The sequence below is a fragment of the Marmota monax genome, unplaced genomic scaffold (genome assembly GCF_021218885.2).
Source record: "Marmota monax isolate L192 unplaced genomic scaffold, Marmota_monax_Labrador192_F-V1.1 WCK01_AAM20220418_F8-fsc00211, whole genome shotgun sequence".
Lineage (NCBI taxonomy): Eukaryota > Metazoa > Chordata > Mammalia > Rodentia > Sciuridae > Marmota > Marmota monax.
Window position 1 is genome coordinate 2078116 of NW_026694080.1, and position 26182 is coordinate 2104297.

Sequence of the window (26182 nt, forward strand, 5' to 3'; positions counted from 1 at the left end):
CCTTCCCCTCTAAACCCCTGAGAGTGTCCTTCCCAGCCCCGTGGTGGCTCCAGGGATCCAAGTACAGTCCGGAACAAGAGGGGAGCTGAGGGAAGCAGGTCACGCCCTCCTCCAGGGCCAGTAACCAGAGCCCCAGGGGGGAGGGCCACCCAGGGTCAGGACAAGCAGGGTAGCCTGACCACTTGCCTTCCCTCGATGAGTGAATGTGATCTGTCACCCTGGCGGGGGAGGGGAGCAGCTGTGGCCTGATGGAGCCCCAGTCCCACTTCACACCAGGCTTCAAGGCACCCTGAATCCCCATCACAGAGCAGGCTCTGCCCTGTCTGGGTGTGGGAGGCCTGTGTCTGTCCACAGTGAGGACTTGCTGTGGCAGTCACAGGGAGTCAGTGGCCAGGTGGCCCGTACCTGCTGCAGCCTTTCCTGTAGGGAACATACCTGTCACCTGTCGAGCAGCTCCTGCTGGGCCAGACCTGGGAGCGGGTGCAGAGGACACTGAGCAGCATCCAGTGACGAGGACCAGGAAGCCTGGGCTGTCCCCCATTTCACCTGAGGGTGGACAGGGAGGAGGGAGGGGAGGCTGTCTGTGCAGGATGAGTGCTCCACAGAGCTCTTGGAAGAGCTGGCATGCCTAGTGCTGCCCCAACAGGTCTGGGGGACCAGGAGAGGGGGGTGGGGGTCCTGGGGCACAAGTCAGAGAGAGGCTGGAGAGGGGCAAGCGGCGTCTCTGATCCCGAGAGGAGGCTGACACTGAGAGTCTGGAGGTCGATGCCCACACAGGGAAAAGCCAGAAGGGACAGGTGGCCCCCTAACCCCAGGGGAACTTCGGCCAGGTGTCCAGGTTATCCTGAGCTCCAAAGAGCTGGCTTCAGACCCTTGGCCCTGCGCCTGTCCTTCCTCCACCCTATCTCTCCCCATCCACAGTCACCAGACCTCATCAAGCCTGCCTCTTGGAGGGACCTAGAAGAGCCCGAAAGAGGTAAAACCCCATGCCTTCCGGCCCCACTGTCCCCTCTGCCCACCAGGCTAGGGCTCACCTGTTGGTGACAGCATCTGTTGGCCACCTTTGATTTGGAGCCAGCGCTCTATACACAAACCAGAGCCTGACTTCCTGGCGTCAAGCTCCAGAACTGGAGGACAGGGGCCTGAGGTGGCCTCCCGCCCCATCCCGCATCACCCTACCCCAGCTTCCTTCCACCTCTCTGTCCCTGCCCGGCCCTGCCCTGGCCTCTGCGCACACCCTTGGCTTAGCTAGAGCCCTCTTCTTGCCACCCTCCCCCACTCAGCCTCATGACCCCATTTCTCCTTCAGGCCTCAGTTGGTCACTTCCCCGCTGCCCCCAGGTTGAGGGACTCCTCCTAAGTCCCGAGTTCTTCTCCCACCAAACACTTATATTGAAATCTCCCTCTGAATTGCTGAGCCCCAACTCAAGCGCTTGAACAGAGGGTCCTGGGTCAGCCCTAGCAGAGGGGCTGGCACACATGAGGGGCTCAGAAAACGACTTGTTGAACTGGTCATCATGCGCTGATTGACAGGATGGACAGAACACCTTGCTGTGTGACTGCCCCTCCCTCTTACAGCCACAGCGCCAGGCAAACTGTGGCGAGGTTGTTGGGAATGTGGGGGCAGGAAGCCCAGGGAAAGAGAGGGCACGGTCCCCACCCTAGACGCCCCCCTTTCCTTCTGAGCAGGGATCAAAAAATAACCAGGAAGGCTGGGCATGCAGCTCGGTGATAGAGTAAATGCCTAGCACGCCCAGGCCCTGGTTCCAGCCCCAGAACCAAATAAACAAATAAATAACCAGGGTTCTTGAGACCGTTGGCCCTTGTGCCCAAGGCCTGGCATCCACCCAGGCAGCTGAGCGAACTCTCCTCCCCTGCCGACCACCCCTCCTTTCCCTCCTCCCTCCCTCTCTCCTCCTCTTCATCCCCCTCCCTCCCAGACCCCTGGCCCTGCCCCAGAGCAACAGAACACCCAGCTGACAGCTGGACTTGCCAGCCCCTGCCAGCCCTTCCCCGGAAGGTCAGGTGACCCTTCCCTTCTCAGGCCACTGGGAGCCCAGCCCTCCTGAGCAGACCTCTCTACCCCGGGCTCGAGTGGAGAGTGCTCTGGGCTTTGCCCAACGCCTGCAGATAGTGGGCACCGAGAGACCACACTCCTGCCTGCCTGAGCCCTCCCTTCCACATCTTCCTCTCGCCATCCCTGCTGTCCCCTGGAGGAGGTCCTGGTGAGTGCTGCCTTGCTGGAGAGACGTGGACAGGGGTGGCATGTTAGCCCATGACAATGCCTGAGCATAGGAGAGGGGTCTCCTGGCCTTAGAGCTCATTCACTCCGAAGGGTCTCGTCTCCATCCAGGGCTGGCCAGGACCCCCCTGAGAGGTGCCTCCATGTGTCTGCACACGTGTGGGTGCTTGCTCCCCTGGGGGGTTGAGCGCAGCATTATTGAGATTCTGGCTTTTGTTCCTCTTCCATCCCGCCCTCACCCGCCAACCCCCCCATCCCCTAGGGTAGTTCCAAGCCTCCCCTTCCTGGGGTGTGCTGGAGTCCTCAGCTTGGCCCCTGGGTGGAGGCAGGGAGGGCAGGGGGTGAGCTGGGGCTGCAGAAGCTGCCGTGAGTGGCAGACACGGGATTGACCGGATGGACAGAACACCTTGCTGTGTGACTGCCCTTCCCCCTTACAGCCATGGAATCCCACTTGGGGCTGGATTAACCCCTTAGCGAGTATCCTGGAGAAGCCCACAGCACTCCCTGGGCCCTGGATTGGGATCGGCATGTCCTGACCCAGTAGCCCCACCCTTCCGCCCTTTGGGGCTGTGGGGTTGGATGACATCAGTGCCTGTGGGCAGTGACCTGGGGCCTGGGTGCCGGTCATCCCTGGGGCACAGTGTCCTGTGGAGAAGGGTGGAGGTGGGAAACCCCCGAGATTTGGGAGTATCTGGGGGTGTCATGGGCCTCAGTCAGGGTCGCCTGTGGTGCCTGGGCCCTGGCAGAGTCTTGGGGTTCTACCTCCTTCGGGCTCTTCTAGGCCCCTCAGTGAACTGGGGTGGGGGACCCTGTGGTCGTCAGGATTCTTGGGGGCTTTACAATAAGTAAATAAGTCCCTTCCCCGGAGATTCAGATCCATGGAGTGGGATTCAGGCTTCTGTATTTTTTTTTAAAAAAGCTACCAGTTCCTTTACCTTTTTATTATGGAAAACCTACAGGGAAAAATAGAGAGAATGAAATCGTAAACACTCGCAGAGCCCGTACCTGGGTCTAAACAGCTGTTTTGAGTTTTTCCATATTTGCTTCATCAAATATGCTAAGGCTCAAGGATTCTGAAGTGATTTATGGATGTCGCGGCACCGCTCCCCACACAGAGCACCTCGTGGGTTCTTCCATAGCCCACGGCCACTTCCCGCCGACAAAATGAACACCTCCCAAGAACATCTGCAGCCAGCCGTGTTCTTAGTGCCCTAATTAACACTGCATTAGACCAGGATTCATCAAGACACTTGTGGTCAATCTGGAGATGCCCCCCAACTCCTCCAGTGACCCCCTCCACGCTGAGATAATGAAGTGAAGGGCCAGTTGTCCCACTGTAGGATAAAGACATGGCTGAGTGTGACTGTTCTCAGTACAGATAGGAAAACAGGCCCAGTAAGGAAGACGCAAGGAGTTTGAAGCAAGATCAAGTCTCCTGGTCCCCTCCTATGCTGTTTCCCTGGATGCTTACCCCACTGTGCTCCTTATCAGTGACCTGAACAAATCCTCCTCTGCAAAGGACCTGTGGCCACTGGAACTCTCTCCATCCCATCTTAGTGCATCCTGGGGCCAGTCCAGGCTGAGCCCACCCCGTGGCCAGCAGCAGCCCCTGCTTCCTTCTGCAGGGCACTTGCATAAATCCTTCCCAGGCAGAAATCCATATGGTTGCTATCTTGTTCGCCAGCAGCCGCAGGGAATAGCAATAAACTTTATGAGCACGGGTTGTTCAGGGAAGGAAACCTGTGTGCTGGCTGGGGAAGTGGGGGTGGGAAGGGAGGGGCCGGCAGGGGAGGGGCTGCACACGGTGCTGCATTTGTGCTGCTTTGTCTCATATTAGGACGGGGGTGGCCCAGCAGGCAGCTGAATAGGGCGTGGGGTGCGTCTGCACCAGGGTAGACCTGGGTGGGAGGCACCGTCAGAGTGGAGCTCACTCTGGACCAAGCTGCTGTGCTCAGACTTGGCTCAAGCTGCCATCTGGGTGCTTGGGTACAGGCCTGGGCAAACCCAGAGCAGTGCCCTGGTTGCTGGGTGTGGAGGTGGCACTGGCTTTGGTTTTGAGATGGAGCTCAGCCCTCTCTGGGCCTCCCTGATCTCTACATGTCTGCTGCTGCCCTCTACTGGGGAGTGGCCCTGCTTGCGTTCTCCCTGAGATTCACTCTTCACAGTTGGCTCGCAGCTCTGGTGTGAAGAAGCCCAAACACACACACACACACACACACACACACGCACACTCACCAACATGTGCACTCAGATGCACGTGCACATGCTCAGCTCTGCCTCATGATTGTGTGTTGACCATAAAGAGCTCTTCCTTTCTTGCAACCATATGTGTCTGGGCTCTTGCACAAGTCAGGTGGCTGATCAAATTACTTAGAGAAAGGTGGGAGGTGTGGGGAGGGGTGCCGGAGGTTGGGAAATGTGCAGGTGGGGCTGGGTGTTTAGAAATGTCCAAGATCCTGGGTACAGTTTCAAGAGGCAAGGTGAGGAGGAGCAAAGCATGGGTGGAGGAGCTGTTGCTACCACCCATGTCTCGGATGCTGTCCAAGGGCAGGATCTACTGAGAGGCAGGGAAGGAGAAGCCCCACTCTGCCTCCCCCAGACCAGACCTTCTAATGGCGCCTGGCTTTTGAGTCATCTTTCCCCCATGTTTCTCTGGCCTTGACAGCAAAATCAGAACATTGCTAGTGCCGCTAAGTACATTTGTCAGTGGCTGAAGGGCTTCTAAACTAATAATCGCTGTATTAAAATCGTATTTGGTCCTCAAACTGGAGAAACGTTGGGAGATTTTTAAATGTTAAGAGAAAAGGAAGAAAAAAAATCCCCTCTCAAAGGATAAAATCAGCCTTGAAATAAGTTTCTGTGACTGAGGAACATGAAGTATTGCTCTGTGATTCTGGAAATCCAGCCTTCCCCGGAAAATAGATGCTCTCCAAAGGCACATATTTCAGCCACGGCTGCGAAGGTGATGTGTGAAGTCCCCCAGAGCTGGGTATTGATCCCACCGAGCAGGGGAGCCGCACAGGGAAAGGCATACAATTCTATGGCCCTTGAGTCATTTTTAGAATGGATTTCAAAATGCCACTTCCCCCGCCCTCCAGAAAATGAGCTTGTGTCTTCCCAGCCTGGATGGCCCCAGATGATGCACAACCCTTAGCCATGAGAGAAACTCCAAAATTCTCCTGCCCATTACGACCTAAGCAGTTTTAAATGGTTTTCAGGTCCTCTCAGCTCTAATAGATTAAAAAATGTTCCCTTGGGCATCACAAGGACGTTGAATGGTACTTGTCCCAAACCTCTGGCTCTGAGAGGCCTGTGGAATGTACGTTAGAGCTTCAGAGGCGAGAGGAGGGCAGGCCATAAACCATGCTGCTTTTGAATTGTGCAGCCTGCCAGATTTTATATTGCAGTCTTCTTTCGCTACGAGCTCTTTCTTAATTATCTTCTCCCCAGAATGCCCTCCCCTCCATCATCTAAGATTTATCAGGATGTGGTCTGGAAGGCTCCAGTAATCTCAAGAGACCATCGCCTTCCCAGGCTGAGCAGCGACCTGGGCCAGCTTCTCCTGACACCTGGGGGCAGGTGTAAAACCAGACAAGCCCAGGCCCAGCACCCTCTCTCCTGCAGGGCAGCATCCTGCCCCGGCCTTGCCCTTTCCTATCATTTCATATTCACATGCTCCCTGAAGTGGGCTCCCCGGGGCTTAGCCAACCTCTCTCCTGCTCCCAGATCCCTTCCCAGACCCCACAAACCACCCCCATCTCAGCAGGGGGCAGTAGCTCTCTTAACCTTCCCGCCTGGACTTATTTATTTACTTATTTGGCAGTGCTGGGGATGGAACCCAGGACCTCATACATGCCAAGCAAGCGCTCTGCCTTTCAGCCTTAGCCTCTAGGACTCATTTTTCAACATAATTTTTTTCCTACCAGTCCCTGTGCAGTACTCATTATGCTTTTAGTGTCTGTTGATTGAGAAAATAGATGATGACAAAAACCTCTAGGAATTCAATAATGCCTTTAAATGAATTTGTATTTTGGTAATCACCAGAATTCTTGCATACATCTGAGAAATCATCGTGCTCCTTGGGTACAGTTTTCTACTCTGCCGACAGTGCTTTAGAGGGTGTGGACGTGGGTAGGTCTTGACCAGCCCACAGGTGGGAGCCCCTCACCCACAGCCTGTGAATTGGCATTGTTGATGGGGCTCCCGGGAGTGGCACTCTGCTGTCCAGCCAGGGCAGATCTGAGGGGGGCCTCCACCCCCAGCCCGACACATTTGCAATTCCAGTGCTTTGAAGGGAGACAAATGTCCCTCTCTCCAGGCCAAACCTCTTCCTCCAGCTTCACAGCCCAGGCCCCTTCCCCGGCCTCCTTTCCCAAGGCTCTGTGGGGAGGCTTGGGTCATTGCGGCTTATGGCATAGAGAGGGCCTCAGATAGGACCTGGCCCTAAAAGAATGATGTGTGTCTCAGGATGATGTGTGTCTCAGGATGCCCAGACAGAGCCCAAGGCTTGGTAGGCACCATCTCTGCAAGGAGGACTGCAAGGTGGGACTACAAGAGGCCCTGGATCTGAGTCCCAACTCTGGAGTTCACTAGCCCTGGCCCCTGAGAAAGCTCTTCTAGTTTTCTAACTCTTGATTTCTCCTTCTGAAAACAACTACCTTGAGGAGCAGGGGTGACTGTAAAGCCAGTGGTCCACAGTCAATGCTTAATAGGAACGGCTGTTATATGTGAGCATGTGACTCATGTGAAGTCGCTTTCAACTTAAGAGCCCCACGTTGGGTACTGGCTATGAGTTCGATAGATAGAATCAGTCAGGATAGACTCTGGTTTGTGCTGTGTAACAAATGCCCCCAAATCTGAGTGGCTGAACACAGCAGAGATTTCCTGTCATGCTACAGATCTGATATACATAGGCACTCAGAGACCCAGGCCAGCAGATCATATGCTGCCCAAATCCCTGTGGCCAGGGACAGAGAACGTGGGGAACTGCTCTTCCAGCTTTCACCCAGGTATGTCACCTGCACTTCCTTCTTTGTCTTGTTGGCCAAAGCAAGTTGCACTCACCTTCAAAGCTGCAATCAGACCACATGCCCACAGGGTAGAGAAGAACGTCTGTGAACAGCCCTGACATGGCCACGGCCAGTTTGTTTCCAAAGGCTCTGATGAGACATTGTCCATGACTGGTTTGTTACGTTTGCACCCTTACAAGTGTGGCTTGTGGTTTCACCTGCCACCTTCCCTAAAAAGGGAGCAGTGAGTCCTAAGAGGTGCATCGCCCACGATTTTGATGGGCCCGGGTTCTGCATGTGGGTTGTGACTGTACATTCAAAGGCTCTCTGGAAATAAGCCATGTGGACTGGTAGTGACAGATCAGGGTGTCCCCATCCACTTTGCTTGTTGGGTGGCATCTGTCACTGTGTCTGCATCAGTAAGGTCTCAGGTCTCAGAATCACTGGTGTTATCACCTGTCCCATCTGCCAAGAACAGCCAAGGCCCTGTTGTCCAAGAGCCTCCTTTCCCACCAGGGAGTGTCTTGCAGCCAGCAGCAGGCTGGCCGTCACCCAGGCCCCATGGGGCTGCAGAGACAGTCTGTATTCTGTGTCCTGACACAGACCGCTCCATGGCCATACCCCATCAGCAGAAGTTAGCCTTGAGTGTCCTGGAGTGAGACCCAGAGTTACCTAACCCAGAACATGACCCGATGATAGGGTAGGAGGACACGGGGACCTGGTGTGTGGGCCGTCTGCCCACTTCCTGGAGATGACAGGCAGCCCCTCTGAGCTCTCCCATCTGGAGGCCTCTCCCCTTCCCCACCAGCCTCATCTTCCCCCCCTCACACCTCCCCACAGAGCCTTGGGAAAGGAGGCCGGGGAAGGGGCCTGGGCTGTGAAGCTGGAGGAAGAGGTTTGGCCTGGAGAGAGGGACATTTGTCTCCCTTCAAAGCACTGGAATTGCAAATGTGTCGGGCTGGGGGCGGAGGCCCCCCTCAGTCAGGCCCTCCACCTGCCTACCCAGCCCCCCAGCTGACTCACAGAGTCATCCTGAGAATAACCCACGCAGTGACAAACCCCAAGTGGCGGAGATGTGCAAAAAGAGAGTTTCACAAAGGAGTTCTGTGTTTCTGTCATCTGAGCCTCATGACAAAACTGTGGCGGTGGGCGAGAAGCGACTCAAGTGGTCATCCAGCTCATCCGGGGCCTCCGCACGCTGGTGGGATGGTGGGGACAGATCTCAGCTCCTGACTCCTCACCCCATATTCCTAGGAAACAGCAGGGCCTAGGGGTGTGGATCCAAGGCCAAGGCCCAAGCCAATGGCAGAAGTGCCTGTATGTGGCCAAAGGAAGCCCTGTCAACTGGGATCAGTGATTTGAGACTTCACAGAGCAGTGGGAAGAATGGAGGCCTTCCCTGGCTTACCACCCGCCCCTCCCAGAGTTGAAGGCCACACACAAAGGTAGAAACAGAAAGCCTGAAGCTTTCTTGGGAGTCCAAGGTCAACCTCAGTGCCAAGGTAAAGCCATGGAAGTATCCAGAGGGGCAGCATGCCAGGCTCAGGACATGCCAGGGGCTGAAGCCACCACTCCTCCCTCTTCCATCCACCCGTCCCACCAAGCTGCTCTCCCCTTACTAGCTGGACACACATAGGAAAGTTACTCAACCTCTCTATGTCTCTATTTCCATGTCTATAAAATGGGCTGATAATACTGATTACCTTATAGAGTGGCCATGAGGCTAAAATCAGTTAATCTACATAAAGTGCCTGGAACATCACCTGACATACACCAACACTGTGTGTGTGCTACTACTTAGGGCTACTATTTGCTCCCTGCACTGACACTGTGGGGTAACAACTATGTCCTCAGAATTCTTTGGAGAGACAGGGGTATAGGAAAAGAGGAGAGGTGGTGGCTGCCCAGCACAGCAGCATAAGGGCCTGCCTAGAGCCAGCTCGGACATGTGGGTGGTCTGGGATGGCATCTGAAGAGGCCAGGCCTGGGCAGTACTGGACAGGGCCCTGGGGAGACAAGTGTGAGGAACGGAAGCCCTTCCTCTGTCTGGGGACAGGTCAGCTGGCAAAGGCTGACATGCAAGTGAGCTCAGGGAGAGGGGACATCAGGCTGCTTTGGTTTTTCCTTCTCATTTCCTTCTTGTCTTCTACAAATTTGCAAGTTAGGAACAGGTTGCCACACCATGGTGCTATCTGGTCCCACAGCCGAGGTGTCATGCAGTGGAAGATGACACCTACCTGAGGTCTGCTTCTCTTCCCACCTCCCACCAGCTTCTCTCAGCTCCTGGAACAGGCCCCCAGGGGGCTGCCTCAGGGCAGAGAAGCAGAAAGGACCTCCCGGCTGTCCCAGGCTGCCCCTCACCTGAGGCCTCAGATCTCCCCACCCCACACCCCACCCAGGAAGCATATGCACACGTGTCAAGCGGGACCCACGCTTCTCCCTTCCTAAAGGAGCACTTTGTGTCCCCAGTACCACCAAAAAGAGGGAGCGTTCTGTGGCCTGCAGGATGGGAGCCTATGAGGGGTCCCATTTGGGGAAAAGAATGGACTGAGCTGAGGCTTTCGATGCCACGGCAGGCTGGAGGCCGGCGCCTGAGCAAATTGATGATCACCGCTGTGCAGAGCCAGCCAGCCATGCCCGTGGCCTGGGCTGAAGGTCAGTTAGAGGGTTGATCATGCCCAGTGCTGCCTGGTCCAGCCACATCCGCAGCCTGGAGTCCAACAGAGGGAGAGGACATTAATAACTTGGTGGTGACGGGCACCGCTGTGGGAATGTCCTCTCAGATGGGACAAACACAGTGGCAAGAGCCTCCCCTCGAAGTGTCTCCTTGGCGCTCTCCTGAGACAAAGTCAGAACAACTTTAGGGGCTGTATTTGTAGCCCAGAGTCCCAGCACTTGCCCATGATCAGGAGGGTAAAGGGAGCAATGGGGGGGCGCAGGCGGGGGGGGCTGGAGGGACACTTTGAAAAGTGGCAGTCATGAAACCTGCCTCTCCTTCAACTCAGAGCTACGGGGGACATGACCACTATAGCAGCAATGCCAGAAATCAGGACGATACTGAGCATTTTGCTCTGGGCACCGGGCTAACCTTTCCATGGCCCTTATCTCAATTCTGTCCCTGACCCCATGGGCAGGTATCATCATCCTGTTCTACAAATGGGGAAACTGAAGCCAAGAGAGGCTCTCCTGCTCACTTTCTCAAGGTCATGCAGGGATGTAGTGGAGCTGGGATGGGAACTGATGGTGCCCAGCTGCGCAGCACAAAAATAAAACCCTCCTGCAAAGCAGTGAGCTCCTCAAACTGCAGGGGCTCTACTTGCTTCCTGTTGGGCTGGGGTCAATGTCCCCAAAGGAAGGCAACATGACAAGACAAGTTAGGACCCAAGCTCTGCACTCTGGAAACTTACAGCTTGCATGTTGATTGGGTTTTCAATAGTATTTTAATATTTAAATTTAAAAGGCACAAAATAATATTTAAAGTCCCTCCCTCACCCCTGCTCCATGGAAGCAAATGTGGTGACCAGTTTCTCGTGACAGATCACTCCAGAAAGGGGCTGGGGTTGTGGCTCAGCAGTAGAGCACTTGCCTCCCACACGTGAGGCTCTGGGCTCGATCCTCAGCACCACATAAAAACAAAAAAACAAAATATTGATCACTTCAGAAGTAATCAATGCATGTTTACAGTCTTTTTTTTGGGGGGGGGGGCTGGTACTAAGGATTTAACCCAGAAGCACTCACCCACATCCCCAGCCCTTTTTTTAAAAAAAATATATATATATTTTTTAAGTTGTCAATGGACCTTTTTTTAAAATTTATTAATTTATTTAAATGTGGTGCTGAGAATCGAACCCACTGCCTCACACATGCTAGACAAGTGCTCTTCCACTGAGCCACAAACCAGCCCTAGCCCTTTTTATATTTCATTTAGAGACAGGGTCTCACTAAGTTGCTGAGGCTGGTTTTGAAGTCACGATCCTCCTGCCTCAGCTGCTGGAATTAGAGGCGTGCACCACGGCGCCTGGCCACTTGTGTAAGCTACCGTGAGGAACCTGCTCTGGCAGAGGCTGGGGACCTTGTGGACTCTCCCGGTACTGCCTCCCCAGCACACTCTCTCCCTCACATAATGTCCACTTTCCTCTCCTTTCTAGAGAGCCCACGGCCAGGGAGATCACTGTGTTGTGACATCAATCAAGGCCAAGAAGGAGGAAGGAGAGGCCCACGGCCAGGCTGCAACCTGTCCAGGAGCACCCACCTCAGCCTCTTCTGCCGGAGGATTCTCTGGCACCATGGTTGTGCAGGGCAGTGTGGACACCAGGGACATCAGGGTGGGCGTGCGGCTGGAGCCCTTCCTGCATCAGGTCGGAGGGCACCTGAGCGTGATGAAGTACGACGAGCACACGGTGTGCAAACCCCTCATCTCCCAGGAGCAGAGATTCTACGAATCCCTGCCGCTGGCCATGAAGCGGTTCACCCCACAGTACAAAGGTGAGCGCAGGCAGCCAGGCCATACCAGGCAGGCTCCTCTGCTGGCCCCAGTGCTTTCCGTGTGCTATGCCGTGGGAGTGTGAGGTTGCCATGGAGACGTGCCCCTCTCCTCACAGGGCCAGGCTTCACTGTCCTAGCTTCTCTGAGCTCTTCAAAGCCTCCAGGTCTGGAGTGTGATCCACTTGGCTTCCCTATGCATTAGCCTAAGCCACCAGGCTTCGGGGAAATCGAAAATGGACTAAATTACACCCTAGTTGCACTAGTCCCTGCCATGCTGGTCTGTGCCTTGGGGGCATCATAGCTGGTCGTATGACTGTGGCTAACCACAGGACAGGTTGAAGCCTCCTTAACCTCCCTCTGGAGGCCCAGGCAGGAGGGGCTCAGGAACCTCAGGCTGAGTCAGGGATTGGAGAAGCTGGGACATGCTCGTTTAGGAACCAGAATTTTTGCCCTTATCTAGGAAAGGCAAAGCCAGGAGATGAGCCCGTGTCAGAGTGTAGCTGGGGAAACCCACGGATGCAGCACGTGTCCCAGGTCTGAGCACCAAGTGGCTCTGGGGAGAGAAAGCTGGGTGTGGAAGGATCTGCTCGTCTCCTTGTCTGCTGCCCTTTGCCAGGATCCCAGGGCAGGTGTCTGTCCACACCTGGTGTTTGGTAAATGAGGCTCACAGGGTGGACTCCACAAGGTGGCTCTCGCAGTGCTGGGCTGAGCGCCCAGAGGGAAGACCTCCTTTGAAGAAGTTTAGATTTCACAACTGCAAGATGCTGCCCTATTGTCAAAGGGTCCATGGAGAAGGCAATCATGACCTCCAAATAAGTTCAGAGGAAACCCACTTGTGGGTCAATGATCAAGACAACACAGGGGATAAGACCATCAACACTGGTGGTCATTCCCAGAGTACAACACTGATTTTCAGAACACCATCTGGGGTCAATCAACTTCATCACAATTGTGTGGGTGTGCATGCTCTCGGTCCTCAGGCCCTACCTAGACCTGTCAATCAGAATCTTTGGAATTCTGGGGTCAGGCCCCAGGAATCCATATTTAGCATGAACCCAATTGAGAGCCACTGATAGGGGGTGACCAGGGCCTCGAGGCCCAGGTATTGCTTCTGAGCACTGTTCCACACATGCCTGAACTTTAATCTAGGCTGCCAGGTTCTCCCGAGAATCTGAGACAAGATAGCTCATCATCATGTCCTGAGAGACAGGAGAGGACAGTCCCAGCCACCTCTGCAGGCCCCTTGTCTCCCCCCGTTGGGCTGGGCCGAGTCTTCCAAGGCCGCAGGCCAGTGTTGCCTGGCTGGTTGTGGGTCACTGTTCATCTTGTCAGAGCACCCACTGGAATGAATGTCTGTCCTTTTGCAACTGAACTTAACCCAGCGAAGGGGTGGCAGGCCCTGGCATGGGGCGGACTCCTGCCAGGAGCATTTCATGCTTGTTCAGCACAACTAGGCAGCTGAGGAGGACGACAGGGCCCCTGTGGGCAGAGCCAAAGAGGGAAAGGGGTTGCTCTGGTCTACAAGAGACCACAGACCAGCGCCACCCTGCACCTTGCTGGCACCAGGCCAAGCCTCTGGTGAGACAGCACCATTCTTGGCACCCCCAAGAATGCTCTGTGGTCCAGATCTCTGCTCAGCCAGGCTTTCCCCTTTAGGTGAGGCCATCCTGGAGACACCCTCTTGGGGGCTCTGATAACTCAGAAATTACCAATGCTCCCCAAATTATAATGGGGATATATCTCAATAAGCCCATTGTAAATTGAAAATATCATTAATTCAAAAATGCATTCAATAAGCTTGGTGTGGTGGCAAACACCTATAATCCCAGTGACTCAGGAGGCTGGGGCAGAAGGAGAACAAGTTTGAGGTCAGCCTCAGCAACTTAGCAAGACTCTCTCAAAATTTAAAAAAGGACTGGGGATGTAACACCCTTACGTTCAACCCCCAGTACCAAAAGGTTTTCAAAAATGCATTTAATACACAGAGTCTACCCAGCCCTGGAGCTTAGCAACACCGCACCCAGGAGTCTTGGTTGTTCCCCTCATGATCATGTGGCTCACTGGGAGCTCCAGTTCACTGCCACTGCCCAGCATCAGAGAGAGTACTATGCCACCTCGGGGTGGCCCCTGGAAGGACCAACACTCAAACATCAATGTGTAGTTTCTACTGGATGCATGTGGCTTTTGCACCATCATCAAGTCAAAAAACTGTAAGTCAAACCACCCTGTGTTGGGGACTCTCTGTAACCTGAGCCAAGGTCAGAGCTGAACCATCAAGGCCCCAGTCCTGCCTTCAGGGCTTCTGACAGGAGGTGGTGTTTCCTCAGGGAGGTGCCTTCACACAGCAGTGATGAGGACACTGAGATGAGGCAGTAACTAAGCACCCACCTACCTGCACAGGCGCTGGGGTGACCCCCAAACATGAGGCTCTGATGAAGCAGAAACACAGAGCCCACACTCACCATCCCTGCAGGGCCAGGGTCCAAACACCAACTGACACAAGACAAAAGAAGACACTAGAAAAAGGCCCAGAACCAAGGAGCACCATGGGATTCATCCCCATACACCCAGGATGGAGCAGGAAGACCACAAGCTGAGGTCAGGTTGCAGACAGGGCAGGTCCTGAGGGCTCGCGGGTCCTGCAGGCTGCTGGTTTCTCCAAATCTGAGAAGTAGTTGCAGCTAACTCTAGTGTTTGCTCTGTGCCTGGCACCTGCACATGGTCTCTGGACACTAATTCATATAACCCTCACAAGCCCCTGGGGCAGGTACCTTTATTACCCCCTTGGCACAGATGAGAAAATTGAGGTACAGAGAGGTGACCTAGCTTGCCTGAGGCCACACAGCCAGGGACAGGCAGAGTCAGAATTGAAGCCCCAAGGCCTGGCTCCCAAGGATGGGTTCTTGGCCACAAAGGGCCACTCCACCAAGCTCCACTGTTACTAAAGGGAGGGACTTAGGGTGTCAGTGCTCAGGAGGTCACCTAGCCCAAGGAGAGAGGAGATGTGGCTTGCTGGGAGTTACTCAGCCAGTGATCTCATGTGAGGGGAACGCGAATGCTCATGAGGCTCTCTCAGTGATTTCCCGATTTCTCCTCAATAGGAACAGCCCCTTAGAAAGAGGGGCCATTTCTGATGTGGCTGCCACCTGCCACAGAATATGCCCTCTGCATTTTAACTGCCTTGCAGCAATGGCAGCAGGGGAACCTCAGGTTCCTCAGGAACCTCCTTGTGCCAGAAGCTCACTCTGGACCTTTGCTGGGTTCCCCAGGCCTTGGGGCTGCACCCCTCTACCTCTGAGTCTGCCCGTCAGCCTTGGGCGGATGGGGACATACTCCTAAGTCCAATTGGCTAACACTTCAGCCGGATTCATATTACAGACGGCAGTGAGCAAATGTCCTCATAAGCTTAAAAATAAATACATGACAGAATATTCACCAAGACTCAGGAAGCTGCTCAGCCAAACTCAAATTGCTGAGATGCTTTGAGTGTGCCAATCGTGGTAGTAAGCACTCTTGTTTGCCGAGCCGGCAGGGACCCTGGTTGAGGTGCGTGGGGAGGACTGATGAGTGGGGTGACAGGTGTGGTGGTGGGGGCTCTGGCTGGGCCCCAACTTTCCTGGCCAGGCAGTGGCCACAGAGGTCTGGGAGTCCCTGGGCCTAATCCCCATAGGTACACCTGACAAGCTGAGGCTGGGCTGAGCTGCTCTGGCTCTTGATTAAAAGAACAACCTAAGTATTAAGGAGCCTGGAGTCCATGGTCATGCAGAGCAGTCAAGTGCAAGCAGCTCCAAACTGTGCAAGGCGGCTCTCTGCTAAGGATCCCACCCAGCAGGGCCAGCTTCAAGGGAAGGGCTGAGCAGAGCCACAGATGGGTATATGAGAGACAGGGAGGGAAAGTGGAGACAGACGCTGAGCCCATCAGAGGCACACTCAAAGACAGAGAGGCCAGGACGCAGATCTGGCAGCGTAGCGCTGACAACATGAGAGATGGAAATGACTTCTGCATTTTATTGGTTTTGCGTTATCTACACCGCTGCTCTCCATTTAGTCAGACACTCGGAACCGATGAGATCAGGCAAGAGCTGGAGCCTGGAGAAGTGGGTGAAGGTCACATTTCTTGTCCCTCCAGAAAGTCCTCCAGGGTCCAAGCTCCCCTGCACCATGGTTTCTGACAGACCTGTCACTACAGCCTCTAAAGTGCAAAAGGTCAGAGGGTTGCTAGCTTGAACTTTACAAAATCTGAAAGAGCCCTGCTCTGAGCCAGGACACCTTTCTGGGTTCCCCAGGCAGGTGGAGGTCCCCAAGGACAGGGTGGACACAGAGGCCAGCCCACTCTCTCCCCGTCACATGAGGAGGAATGGGTTCAGGTCAGTTCTCCTCCCTAGAACAAGCACAGTGATGTCCTTCTTGAAGGACACGGGGATGGAAATGCAAACCCCATGTCCTGGGCTTCCGGATGCTCCCAGGCCTCTGTGCTGACAGCCTCTCCTGAGGGGGTGAAATCGTGGCTTCTCTGTTCTGGATCACAGAACAGGATGACCAGAGCCAATGTGACTGGGGACACAGCAGGAGTGCTTCTTATGCACACACAGTAAACACAGTGTGACAACAATGAACACTCCCCATAGAATCTCTGCCTCCATATAACGGTGTGTCCCTTCTTCTGTGCCCATGTCTGGCGTGGCCCTCTCAGAGCTCCATCCCATAGCAACCATGCAAACTTGGCTCTTCAGCCTCCTGGGCCTCCATGTGCACCCACGACCACCGCCCAGGCAGGTTGCCACTCTGAGATCACAAATGAAAAGCACACAGTATCATCTAGGGGCCACACACAGTAGGCAGAAAGACACGGTAATTATGTTACTGTTGTGACTATGTCCCCAGCCTGCCGTTAGCTCAATGCTCTCACATGCAGAGTGGTGACAGTGGGCTTGTTCCAGGATGAGGGCTGGTGTTAGCCAAGCTGCAAAACCCCAGGCCCAGGAATGGTATTATCGTTATGATTATTTCACCAGACAGGAACCTGGGACGGGATGGCAAAAAGTAAAGATTTTTTTTTGCAGGAGCTGGAGAGAAAATGTCCCTCCCAGGCTGCAAAAATTAGGGAACTGGGAATCTGAGATGACAGGATAGACCCAAAGAGTGCTGAGCTAGGCACCAGTGGCCCTGGAGAGTGACTTGCTGAATTATAGAGCAGCCCTGGGAACAAGGGTCTGTACCGAGCAGCCCTGGTGGGCCTGGCAGGGACGTGGGCAGGGAATTCAGCAGCCTTTACTGCCAGCTCAGCAGAAATCACCACTTACACTTGGGGGTGACCAAGGGGCTGGGGGAGGAAACGGACAGCGTGGAGCACATACAAACGTGCAGCCCGCCCGTGCTCTCAGCCAGGGTCCAGGCAGAAAGCAAATGGTGCATTTGGGAGAATCTTTCCAAGGTGCCTTCGGCTTGGCGCTACCAGGAGCGGGGTGCACCCAGGGTAGGCACCACTGGAAAGCTGAAGTCCCAGGTCTGAAGGGCAGGGTGAGGGGAATAGCGTCACCAATCCAGCATGCTTGAACACAGACCTGGTCAGTGACGTGGGGAGAAAGCCATGGCACAAGAGCCCAGACTTCCTCCTCCCACCCTCCCAGGCCTGCAGGGTCCCCTATTGGCCAGAGCCATCAGGATACAGGAGCACAGGGAAGCCACTGGGGCACTGCATAGGGTCAGCCCCTCCACACAAGGCAGGGCAGAGAGAGCACAGAGTGTCGGAGCTGGAGAGCTGACAGAGAAGACTCAAGAAGCAGGCGCAGGAACAAGCCTGTTCTCAGAGAACTGTCCACCTGGCCACATCTGTGCTGCTGCCTACACTGGGGCAATGACAGTCACCACTGGATGCCAGGCTCCAGGGAAGACGCCTGGCTTCTACCACCAGAGCCACAGGTTGGGGAACTCTCACAGGTCTCTGGTTGCATCAGGGGACCATGTCCACCAATGACCTTCGTGTGCCCATGCCTCTGGCCCAGAAAATGGCGGGCGTTGGTGTAAAAGGCAGAGACGGGCAGAGTGAAAGAGGAGCCCTGAGTCCTAGAAGGCTGCGGGAGGAAGGATTCCTGGAAGAAGCTGGTCAGAATAGGAGAATGGAGAGGAAAGAGAGGATGATGAAGGAGGCAAAGAGTCAAGGGAGCAACGGGAGAACCTGGCTTCCCTTCACTGCCGTCCCCAGAAGAGGGACCAGCCTTGAGGCCCCCTAGGTGGGACATACTGGGCTGTGGCATGCCTGGGAAGGCGGGACTGTATGGAAAGGGACAGGACTTCCAGAAGGGAAGGCACAGGGCTGGCTTCTGTTTAAAGCAGGAGGAGCAGAGACAGGGGATAGAGCAGCGACATGCGGACATCAGCCCAACGCCATGCTCTGCAGGCTCCTTGACATGGGGCCCATTCAGGGATAGGATCAGGTTTACAGGAAAGCAGGCCAGTCCCATGGCCCTTCCTTGAGAGAGGAGTTGGGAAAGGGGGAGGTGGGTCAGTGCCCACGTCTGCTCAGAGGGACTTTCCATCTGATCTCTGCCCGTTTCCTCCGTGTCCTGCAGGTACCATCACAGTGCATCTCCGGAGAGACAGCAGGGGCCATCTCAGCCTGGTCGCCCCCCCACTGAAGGAGAACCGGGAGCCCTTCAAGGTCTCCCCAGATTCTGCAGCAGTGGCCATCTGGCAGACACTTCAGCAGACCACCAGTGGCGGTGGCTCCCAGCCCCTGGCCCAGCTGGCGCACTCCCTCAAGGAGAGGTGAGAGCTCCTGCACAGACGACAGAAAGCTGGGCGCTTGTCCCTTGGCAGGGACCAGCACAGTGCCCACCTGTGCCCAAGGCCAACCTCTCCCCTGGGGGGGTTGGCACCGAAAAAATGAGAAATTCAGATAAAGGCTCTCTCTAGAAAAACCCCTGTGGCCAGAGACAGGAACGGGCTTTCTCTAATGCTGCTTCTAGAAGGAGGATTACCAGGCATTTTACCTCAGAGGTTGATGCACATGTGCTATGGAGCAGGTACTTGGTAACTATTTGTTTAATTAAATATCTGTTTCACCGAGACCATGAAGTGTCTCTGGGGGGATTGTGCTGAATAGAAACCCTGGAATAGTTTATAGGAAGGAAGTGTGGCCAATTTCTCTCAGAAGTCAGCTCTTTCCTTAGCAGTTAGGACAGAAAAAGGAGAGAAGTCCATGCAGCACACCATCAGTGCCTAGGGACCCCAGAGACCCAGGGGCCTGAGGTCCTCGCAGAGATCTCCAGAGCCTCTGATAATGTGTGCTGGCCTTTCTCAGACAGAAAGGGATCCCTGGGGATTTTTAAAACATTTATGGGAAACAAAAGGGAACTAATGCAGTGACAATATGGCCCTCCCCAAGGAGCCCAGTGGATCTAATTAAGCCTCTTGGCTTGGCAGGAAGCAGCACACATCTCCAGTCTCAAATGGAGATGCCAAGATGCAGAGAGGCCAGGAGAAGGAGGGCAGACCAAGGCTCCTGTCTCCCACAGCCCCCACCAGTCCCATTCCCCATGGCCTTCTGAGACCTCAGGAGATAACAACATGCCAGGGTGTAGAAGCCAGCCTGACTCTGGGGCGGGCGGGGGGGGGGGGTGTCACTGTCCCATACTGTGTGCCTCAACAGTGAGATCATTAATACACCAGATCACTTACAAGTGAACTTGAATCACCTCAGCCCTCTGAGGGGTGACACACCTGAGGAGCCACCTGGGGCTTGAGAGGATTGCACTGTGGTGTGATCTGGTGAGCAAAGAGGGCACTTAGGACCCTGCAGCTGTCTCCTGGCACCTGGTGAGAGACGTCCTGGAAGTCAGCTGGGGACAGCACTTGTCAGAACCTGTCCCAGAGAGCCTGGGCAGTCCACACAGGCATCCTTCCCTGGCCTCTGGCTGTGGCTGCCCTGACTGTCATCCTGTGCTCCCCACGCCTGCAGCCCCGCCAAGGCGCTCCTGAGGCCTGAGTTCCACCTCAACACCCAAGTCTCCTCACTGGTGCAAGATTCTAATGGAAACCAGGTTGAGAGGCGGGGCTTCAACCCATGGGGCCTGCACTGCCACCAGGCCCATCTGACCCGCCTGTGTGCTGAGTACCCAGAAGACAAGTGTCACCGTATCCTTGCCACCCTCTGCACCACACATGGTCCCACAGGCAGGAAAACACACCCAGAAGGAGCAGTGGGAGATAGAGAGAAGGAGGCGCAGAGACAGAGGAGACAGAGGGACATGGGGCAGGGGTAGAAAGGGGAGACAGACACACCCAGGGCCAAGGGATTGGGACAGGGAGAGAGAGACGGAGGTGAGGGGTCATTTGAAGGCCAAGACCATAAACCTTGGACCTACAAGAGATCAGATCTCTCCAAAAGAAAACTTAAGAGCATGGAGACGTTAGACTGGGAATTAAGCTGAATGCAGTGTCCCTGGTAGGGCCATTGACATGTCTCCTGTCACCTAGGCAGTAGGATGAGTAGGGATGGGGTTTCCATAGGGAGAAGGAATGAGTAACACCACTCTGGGTGAAGGTAGGAGGGGGTCAGAGGGCTGGCTGAGTCCACCCAAATCCTCCCTGCAGATGTCTTCCCATGGGCCCCTGGGGCAAGGAGGGCTGCAGGTCCTCCCTTAGGGAAGTGCCCATGGGGTGGACTCTGAGAGGAGGCAGACACCCCTCCCCCCCCCACAGGCGGCCATATCCTCAGTGAGCAAATTTAGATTTGAAATGCCCCTCCATCACCACTGGGCTGCTGCCTGCAAACAGGCGGCTGGTTTCACAGTATTTACTAAGACACATCTGCAACCTTAATCCCTAAGAAGCTTTTGCAGGATAATTACTCCACTGAAATTAATATTCCTGCAACTCATCTCCGAAGCGAACATCAACCCACTTCTCCCAAAAGGTATTGGCCCATTCAGTGACTGGAGGTTTTAGCCTTATGATTTTCTGCCATAAAATGTAAATTGGGCATGGCCTGCCAGGGATTTCACGCCTGCATTTAAATTTCAATCTCAGAGCAAAATGGAAAAGAGAAAAAAGGCTCACATACTCATAAACTCCCCCTAAATAAATGGACTTATTAAAGCAGCCTGCAAAGCTAATACCTTGCATTTGTAATAGCAAGGGCTTGCCTGTAAGGGAGGAAGTTGGAGTGAGTGAATGACAGTCTAAGCAGGCATTTCCAGACAGCTTCTAGGGCATGCTAACTGCCTCAGAGGGACAGTAGCCTTGATGTCCTCAGAGTCTTTCCTTAACTTAGCATGACTAGGGTTCTTGCTGCTGGAAAACGTAGTGTCACAGTACACACATCCCTGTATCCTGGACCTGAAGATGGGGACCCGGCAGCACGGAGACGATGCATCCGAGGAGAAGAAGGCCCGTCACATGAGGAAGTGTGCACAGAGCACCTCGGCCTGCCTGGGCGTGCGCATCTGCGGCATGCAGGTAGGTGCAGAGCAGGGGTGGGCATCTTGGCATGTCTGCTGTGGATGAGCATGTCTCCCCACACCCCTCCCTCCCTGCAGAGCCCATCACTTTTAGGGAGCAACTGAGGAGGCCAGAGACCACTTTTGCAATAAGGACATGCATCTCTTGGTCTGGGGCACATTAGTTGTTTTGGTCTTGCTTTTGCAGCGCTGGGGATGGAACCCAGAGCCTTGGGCATGCGAGGCAAGCGCTCTGCCTCCAGCCCACACGCTGGGTTTTATTAAGAGCATCCTTCAGGATAGTCATGTCAGAAGCCCACCATTTTTTAGCTCCATCTTTGGCAGCTGAAACCTTCTGCAGTGGCCCCATGGTTCCTGCCCATGTTGAGAGAGACCTTTGATGACAGTGTGTGGCAGGGACTGCGGAAAGAACTGAGAGGGGGTGCACTCTGCCTTCCTGATCCCGTGCCCTCTGAATGATGAAGCAGAATCCTGTCCTCCATACGGGACTCAGTCCGCTCTTGGAATTCTTATTAGCCATTCTCTCTTCTGCATCCACCTTTTCTGCTTCTGATGCCTGGTTTGGATAAAAAAGTGAGCAAAGCATAATCTGCCAAGCCCAGACCAAGGATGGTTCATTTTCTTCTTGCCCAGACCCCCCGTTTCATCATTGCTATTACAGTATGGCCTTGGCAGGGCTGCAGAGAGCAGGGGGATAAACTGCCTCCACTCCTTCACTCTCTCAGTCTGTCTACTCCAAGCAAAACCAGACACCGATCTGATGGTAAACGTTATAGCTTTCCTTAATTGAAACTGCCACCCCTTGAAGCTGGAAGTTGAGTCTATAAATTCGTTGCACAGATGTCCCTGGGAAGGCTTGGAACGCAGTCCTCAAGAGAATGGAGTGTGATGATTTGTGGTGTAAATGGAATCTCTCTCTGGACCTCAAACCTTCTGAAATTGATCTGATTTATTTAGAAAGTGATGCCTGTCGTGTATTTATGATGGCTAATTTAGCAGCCGATCTCCGGCCCTCCAAAGGCGACATCAAGCTTATCAGATCTTTCTGATTTTTTTTCCCCCCAACACTGGTTTTCAGTAAACATATCATGTAATCTGAAGGCAAGAAAGACTTGAGACGCTGTCTTAGCCAGGTACGGGTGGCCCTGCCCAGGTGTGCCAAGTGTCCTCTGGCGGTGCCAGCCATGGGCCTGGGCTTAGTTTCTGCTGTTGCCTATGCCATCTGAATGAAATGGGGGCGGCTGCCATGGTCCCCCATCAGCATCTCTCTTCCATCTGCTCCCTTCTGGTGGCCAAGACATGTCAGAGGAGGGGAGGGGAGATGGTGCCAAGGATAGGCACCACCAGCCGCACAGAGCAGCTATAAGCCTCCCTCCTCCACTCAGGCCTCGCTCCCCCACCCAACCCAGCAGCTGCACTGTCTGCCTGCAAACTCCGCCCACACCTGACCTAGCCTGTCTTCTCATCTTCAGACAATTCGCCCCACTCTACCTCAAGAACCAATACTGTTTCCTTAAAATCTGCAGAGAAAGGGCTTTATAAACTTCGTTGGGAAGAATTTAATCTAGTTGGGTTTCCAAGGCCATTGGCTGTGATTTCGGATTCCTACTAAAGCTTTCTAGCTTGGGTTTGCTAATATCTAAATTGAAGAAGGCCAGAAGCCAGGGCTTAAATCATCATTTGGAGGTTGACATCGGAAATTCACCAGAGAAGAGATCCAAATCTTTGTCTCATGGGTGGAGGGTCACCCCTGTAGGGTGAAGGATCTTTAGACCTTGGATTATTATTAAAGACTTGCAGAGAGAGCATTTTAAAAAGTAAAAGCGACACTGGGGCGAGATGGAATATCATTTTCTGCTCTCTTCAGTTCCTCTTGCCCCCCCCCATCTCCTGGAAATCTGTTCATAGACTATGGAAGCTTGACTGTCGAAGGGGCAATTTTTTTAAAGTTTACAATTCCAATTCTTCACATTTTCTCTTTCTTCTTTTCAATGTAAGGTTTATCAAACGGATAAGAAGCACTTTCTCTGCAAAGACAAGTACTATGGAAGAAAGCTCTCAGTGGAGGGCTTCAGACAAAGCCTTTACCAATTCCTGCACAACGGAACCCGTCTCCGGACAGAGCTCTTGGAACCCATCCTGCACCAGCTCCAGGCCCTCCTCTCCGTCATCCGGAGCCAGAGCTCATACCGGTTCTATTCCAGCTCTCTCCTTATCATCTACGATGGGCAGGAGCTCCCAGAAAGAACCCCAGGTGGCCTGCAGCCTCAGGAAGCTCCTCAGAAGGCCCGTGGCAGTGCTCCAGGAGGTCTGGCCAAAGTTGACATTCGGATGATCGACTTTGCCCACACGACATACAAGGGCTCCTGGGATGAGCAGACCACCTACGATGGACCAGATCCTGGCTATATTTTTGGCCTGGAAAACCTCATTGGGATTCTGCAGGATATCCAGGAGGGAGAATGAAACTTCTTGGCACGATCTGGAATTTTCTGGGCTACAGATTTTGAAAAGGGACCTATTGGTAGCTAGGATAGGGTAGATACCCCTTAGATGTCTTTTCTAATAATCAGATCTACCTTCAAAGGCCATCTCTATACATGGCAGACTATATTAACCGTTGCTAAAGAAATACGCCCCGGAGGCAATTCCACATGCCGGGCACCTCCTGTAATGCTGGTCGTCTGTCGGCAGCACCGAGCAGGAGCAACAGAAGCAGAGGCCAGCACTGCAGTGAGTCTGGAGCATTTGCATCTACAAATGCTTTCTTGTCATGCTGCAGTCCTCCTGGCTGTGAGAGAAAAAAAAAAAAAAAAAAAAAAAAAAACCCTCCTGGAAGAAGTCTTGAAGAATGAGTTCCCAAGTTCAAGGATTTTTCTGCCTGTGTGAGCTGCCGGCTCCACGGGCACACAGAGCCAACCAGTGCCTCTTACCTTCCTAGAGGAGTGGGTATGGGTGAGACCCACTTGCCTGTCTCACCTGCTCTATACCCAGGTTCTCAATGACAAGGACACAGGCTGGGGGTGCACCCTGATTGTCGAGAGTGTGCCTCACATGCACAAGGCCGTAGGTTTGGATCCCCAGCACCAAGATAATAATAATCTAAATAAATGGACAAGGACACGCCCAGGCATGAGCACTAGTAAACCAAGACCTTGCCTCTCCATTTTTGCCTATGGAGAGAAAGGTCTCTTTATAGATTTCCCACTGCCTACGGGAGATGAAAACTCTGCCACATTCTGACCACAAAATGACTGTGACCATGAAATGCAACTTCCGGTGGGGGTGGAATGCACGTGAGGAGGAACTCCTGGTGTCAAACTCTACTCTCTGCTTTCTGTTTATTTATTTGGGAAGGTGGGGGTGGGGGAGTCCAAAGAAAAGAACCTAGAGGACCGAGGAAACCAGGGCAATGTTTACAAGACTGGTGGACAAGTGTAAATAGAAAATAAGAGCAAACAGTTCTAATTAATTCCTTCTTCTGCAGTGTGGGAACCTATTACAATGCCCTTGGGTCAAGCGCTGCGATACGTTCCCCAATTAGGGAAATAAATTTGTTAATAAAATTGCTGAGGTCACCAGTGATTATTGGTGGGCCTTATTACCCTTTCTGTTTGTTTATTCTGATCAGCACACTGTATGGCAGTTCCAATTTATGAGCGACTAGAGTATACAGCAAGAATAGCTCCCTGATTTCCTGCAATCCTTCAGGGAACTCGGGTGGAAATGGTGGCTAATAAAATATTTGCATGTATCTGCAAGGCAGGCACCAGATCTTTCATTTCACTTGAAACTTATATAATGCAAAATTAAATAGTTATTGGATTCTAATGGATAACTGCCGTCAAGTTTCCAAAATTTCCATACTCAGAAGGAAAAGAATGGCCTGGATCATAAAAATTTTTAATTCTGGATTACACTGCCTGGATTTTAAAGTAGGATTTAAAAATCCCAAATTATGTTTGGCCAAGGTAATGACAAAATTATTTTTGCAGACTGTGCTTACGGGGGAAAGTGGGGCCAGAGCATGTTAGGTGGCAAAAGAGAGCCAACTTCAAACTAAATATTTGCCTATGACAAAACGGAGCCCTAAACCCTTTCTTGCTTGAGAACTTGGTACTGCACCAACCAAGTCCAGAGCTCCCTGGCTTAGCTTCTCATCCCCACGCATTCCTAGCTCTGGATGTTGTGGGACTGGAATCTAAATCTATGGCTGGTCCACCCTGGTCACAACATGCCACAGCTGCTGTCTGTGTCCTTCCTCCTCTCCACGTGATGCCCCTCTCACCTCACCTCTCCCCATGGTCCCCTTCCCCTGTGAGGCCTTCTTCCTTCTCTCCAAACCATTTGAGGCCTGGCCTGAGTTCCCATCTCCTCCTGAAGATGGCCCCAACAAAACGGCACTTTATTGTAAGAAGAGGAGAGTTGCTAATGGTTTTAGGTTGTTCTTACTGGACTGCTGGACCCAAAGGGGGCCACTGTGGTCTGGAATCTGCTCTGCAGATTTGGGAAATGAGCTCATCCAGTTGATTCCAATCGGGGAAGAAGGAGAAGAACAGAAAGGTACATAGAGCCAGGTGTGGTGGTGCACCCCGGAAGTCCCAGCTGCTCAGGAGGCTGAGGCAGGAGGACCTGAGTTCAATGCCAGACTCAGCAACTTAGTGAGGCCCTGTCTCAAAATAAAAAATGAAAAGGGCTGGGGAGGTGGCTTAGTGGGTAAGCACCCAGTTTAATCCCTTGTACCCAAACAAGGTCAAGGTACACAGAGAAAGGAAAATAGGAGATATTTATGTATTTGGGTCACAGATCCAAGTTTACTCAAAAAAGGCAAAAGAGCCAGGCATGGTGGCATACTCCTGTAATCCCAGTGCTGGGGAGATGGAGGCAAGAGAATTGCAAAGTCAAGGACAGCCTGGGCAACTTAGCAAGTCCCTGTCTCAGAATAGAAAGTTAAAAGACTAGGGATGTAGCTCAGTCACAGAGTGCC

At 53.5% G+C, this 26182-nt stretch overlaps 1 protein-coding gene across 1 annotated transcript; it reads left to right on the forward strand.

Annotated features, from left to right (window-relative positions):
• Positions 1 to 2108: 2108 nt before the first annotated feature.
• Positions 2109 to 24901, forward strand: Ip6k3 (inositol hexakisphosphate kinase 3). Its single transcript, XM_046464554.2, has 6 exons — positions 2109 to 2224; positions 11398 to 11734; positions 18307 to 18502; positions 19695 to 19870; positions 21018 to 21193; positions 23194 to 24901. The coding sequence occupies exons 2-6, from the start codon at positions 11536 to 11538 to the stop codon at positions 23659 to 23661; spliced, it is 1215 nt and encodes a 404-aa protein (XP_046320510.1). The 5' UTR covers positions 2109 to 2224; positions 11398 to 11535; the 3' UTR covers positions 23662 to 24901.
• The last annotated feature ends 1281 nt before the right edge of the window (positions 24902 to 26182 follow it).

Excerpts from the sequence above, each read along its gene's own strand:
- Ip6k3 (XM_046464554.2), top strand. The coding sequence starts at position 11,536 with ATGGTTGTGCAGGGCAGTGTGGACACCAGGGACATCAGGGTGGGCGTG. Across the intron at positions 18,503-19,694 it reads GCGCACTCCCTCAAGGAGAG|CCCCGCCAAGGCGCTCCTGA; the intron begins GTGAGAGCTCCT and ends CCACGCCTGCAG. Across the intron at positions 21,194-23,193 it reads TGCGCATCTGCGGCATGCAG|GTTTATCAAACGGATAAGAA; the intron begins GTAGGTGCAGAG and ends TTTCAATGTAAG.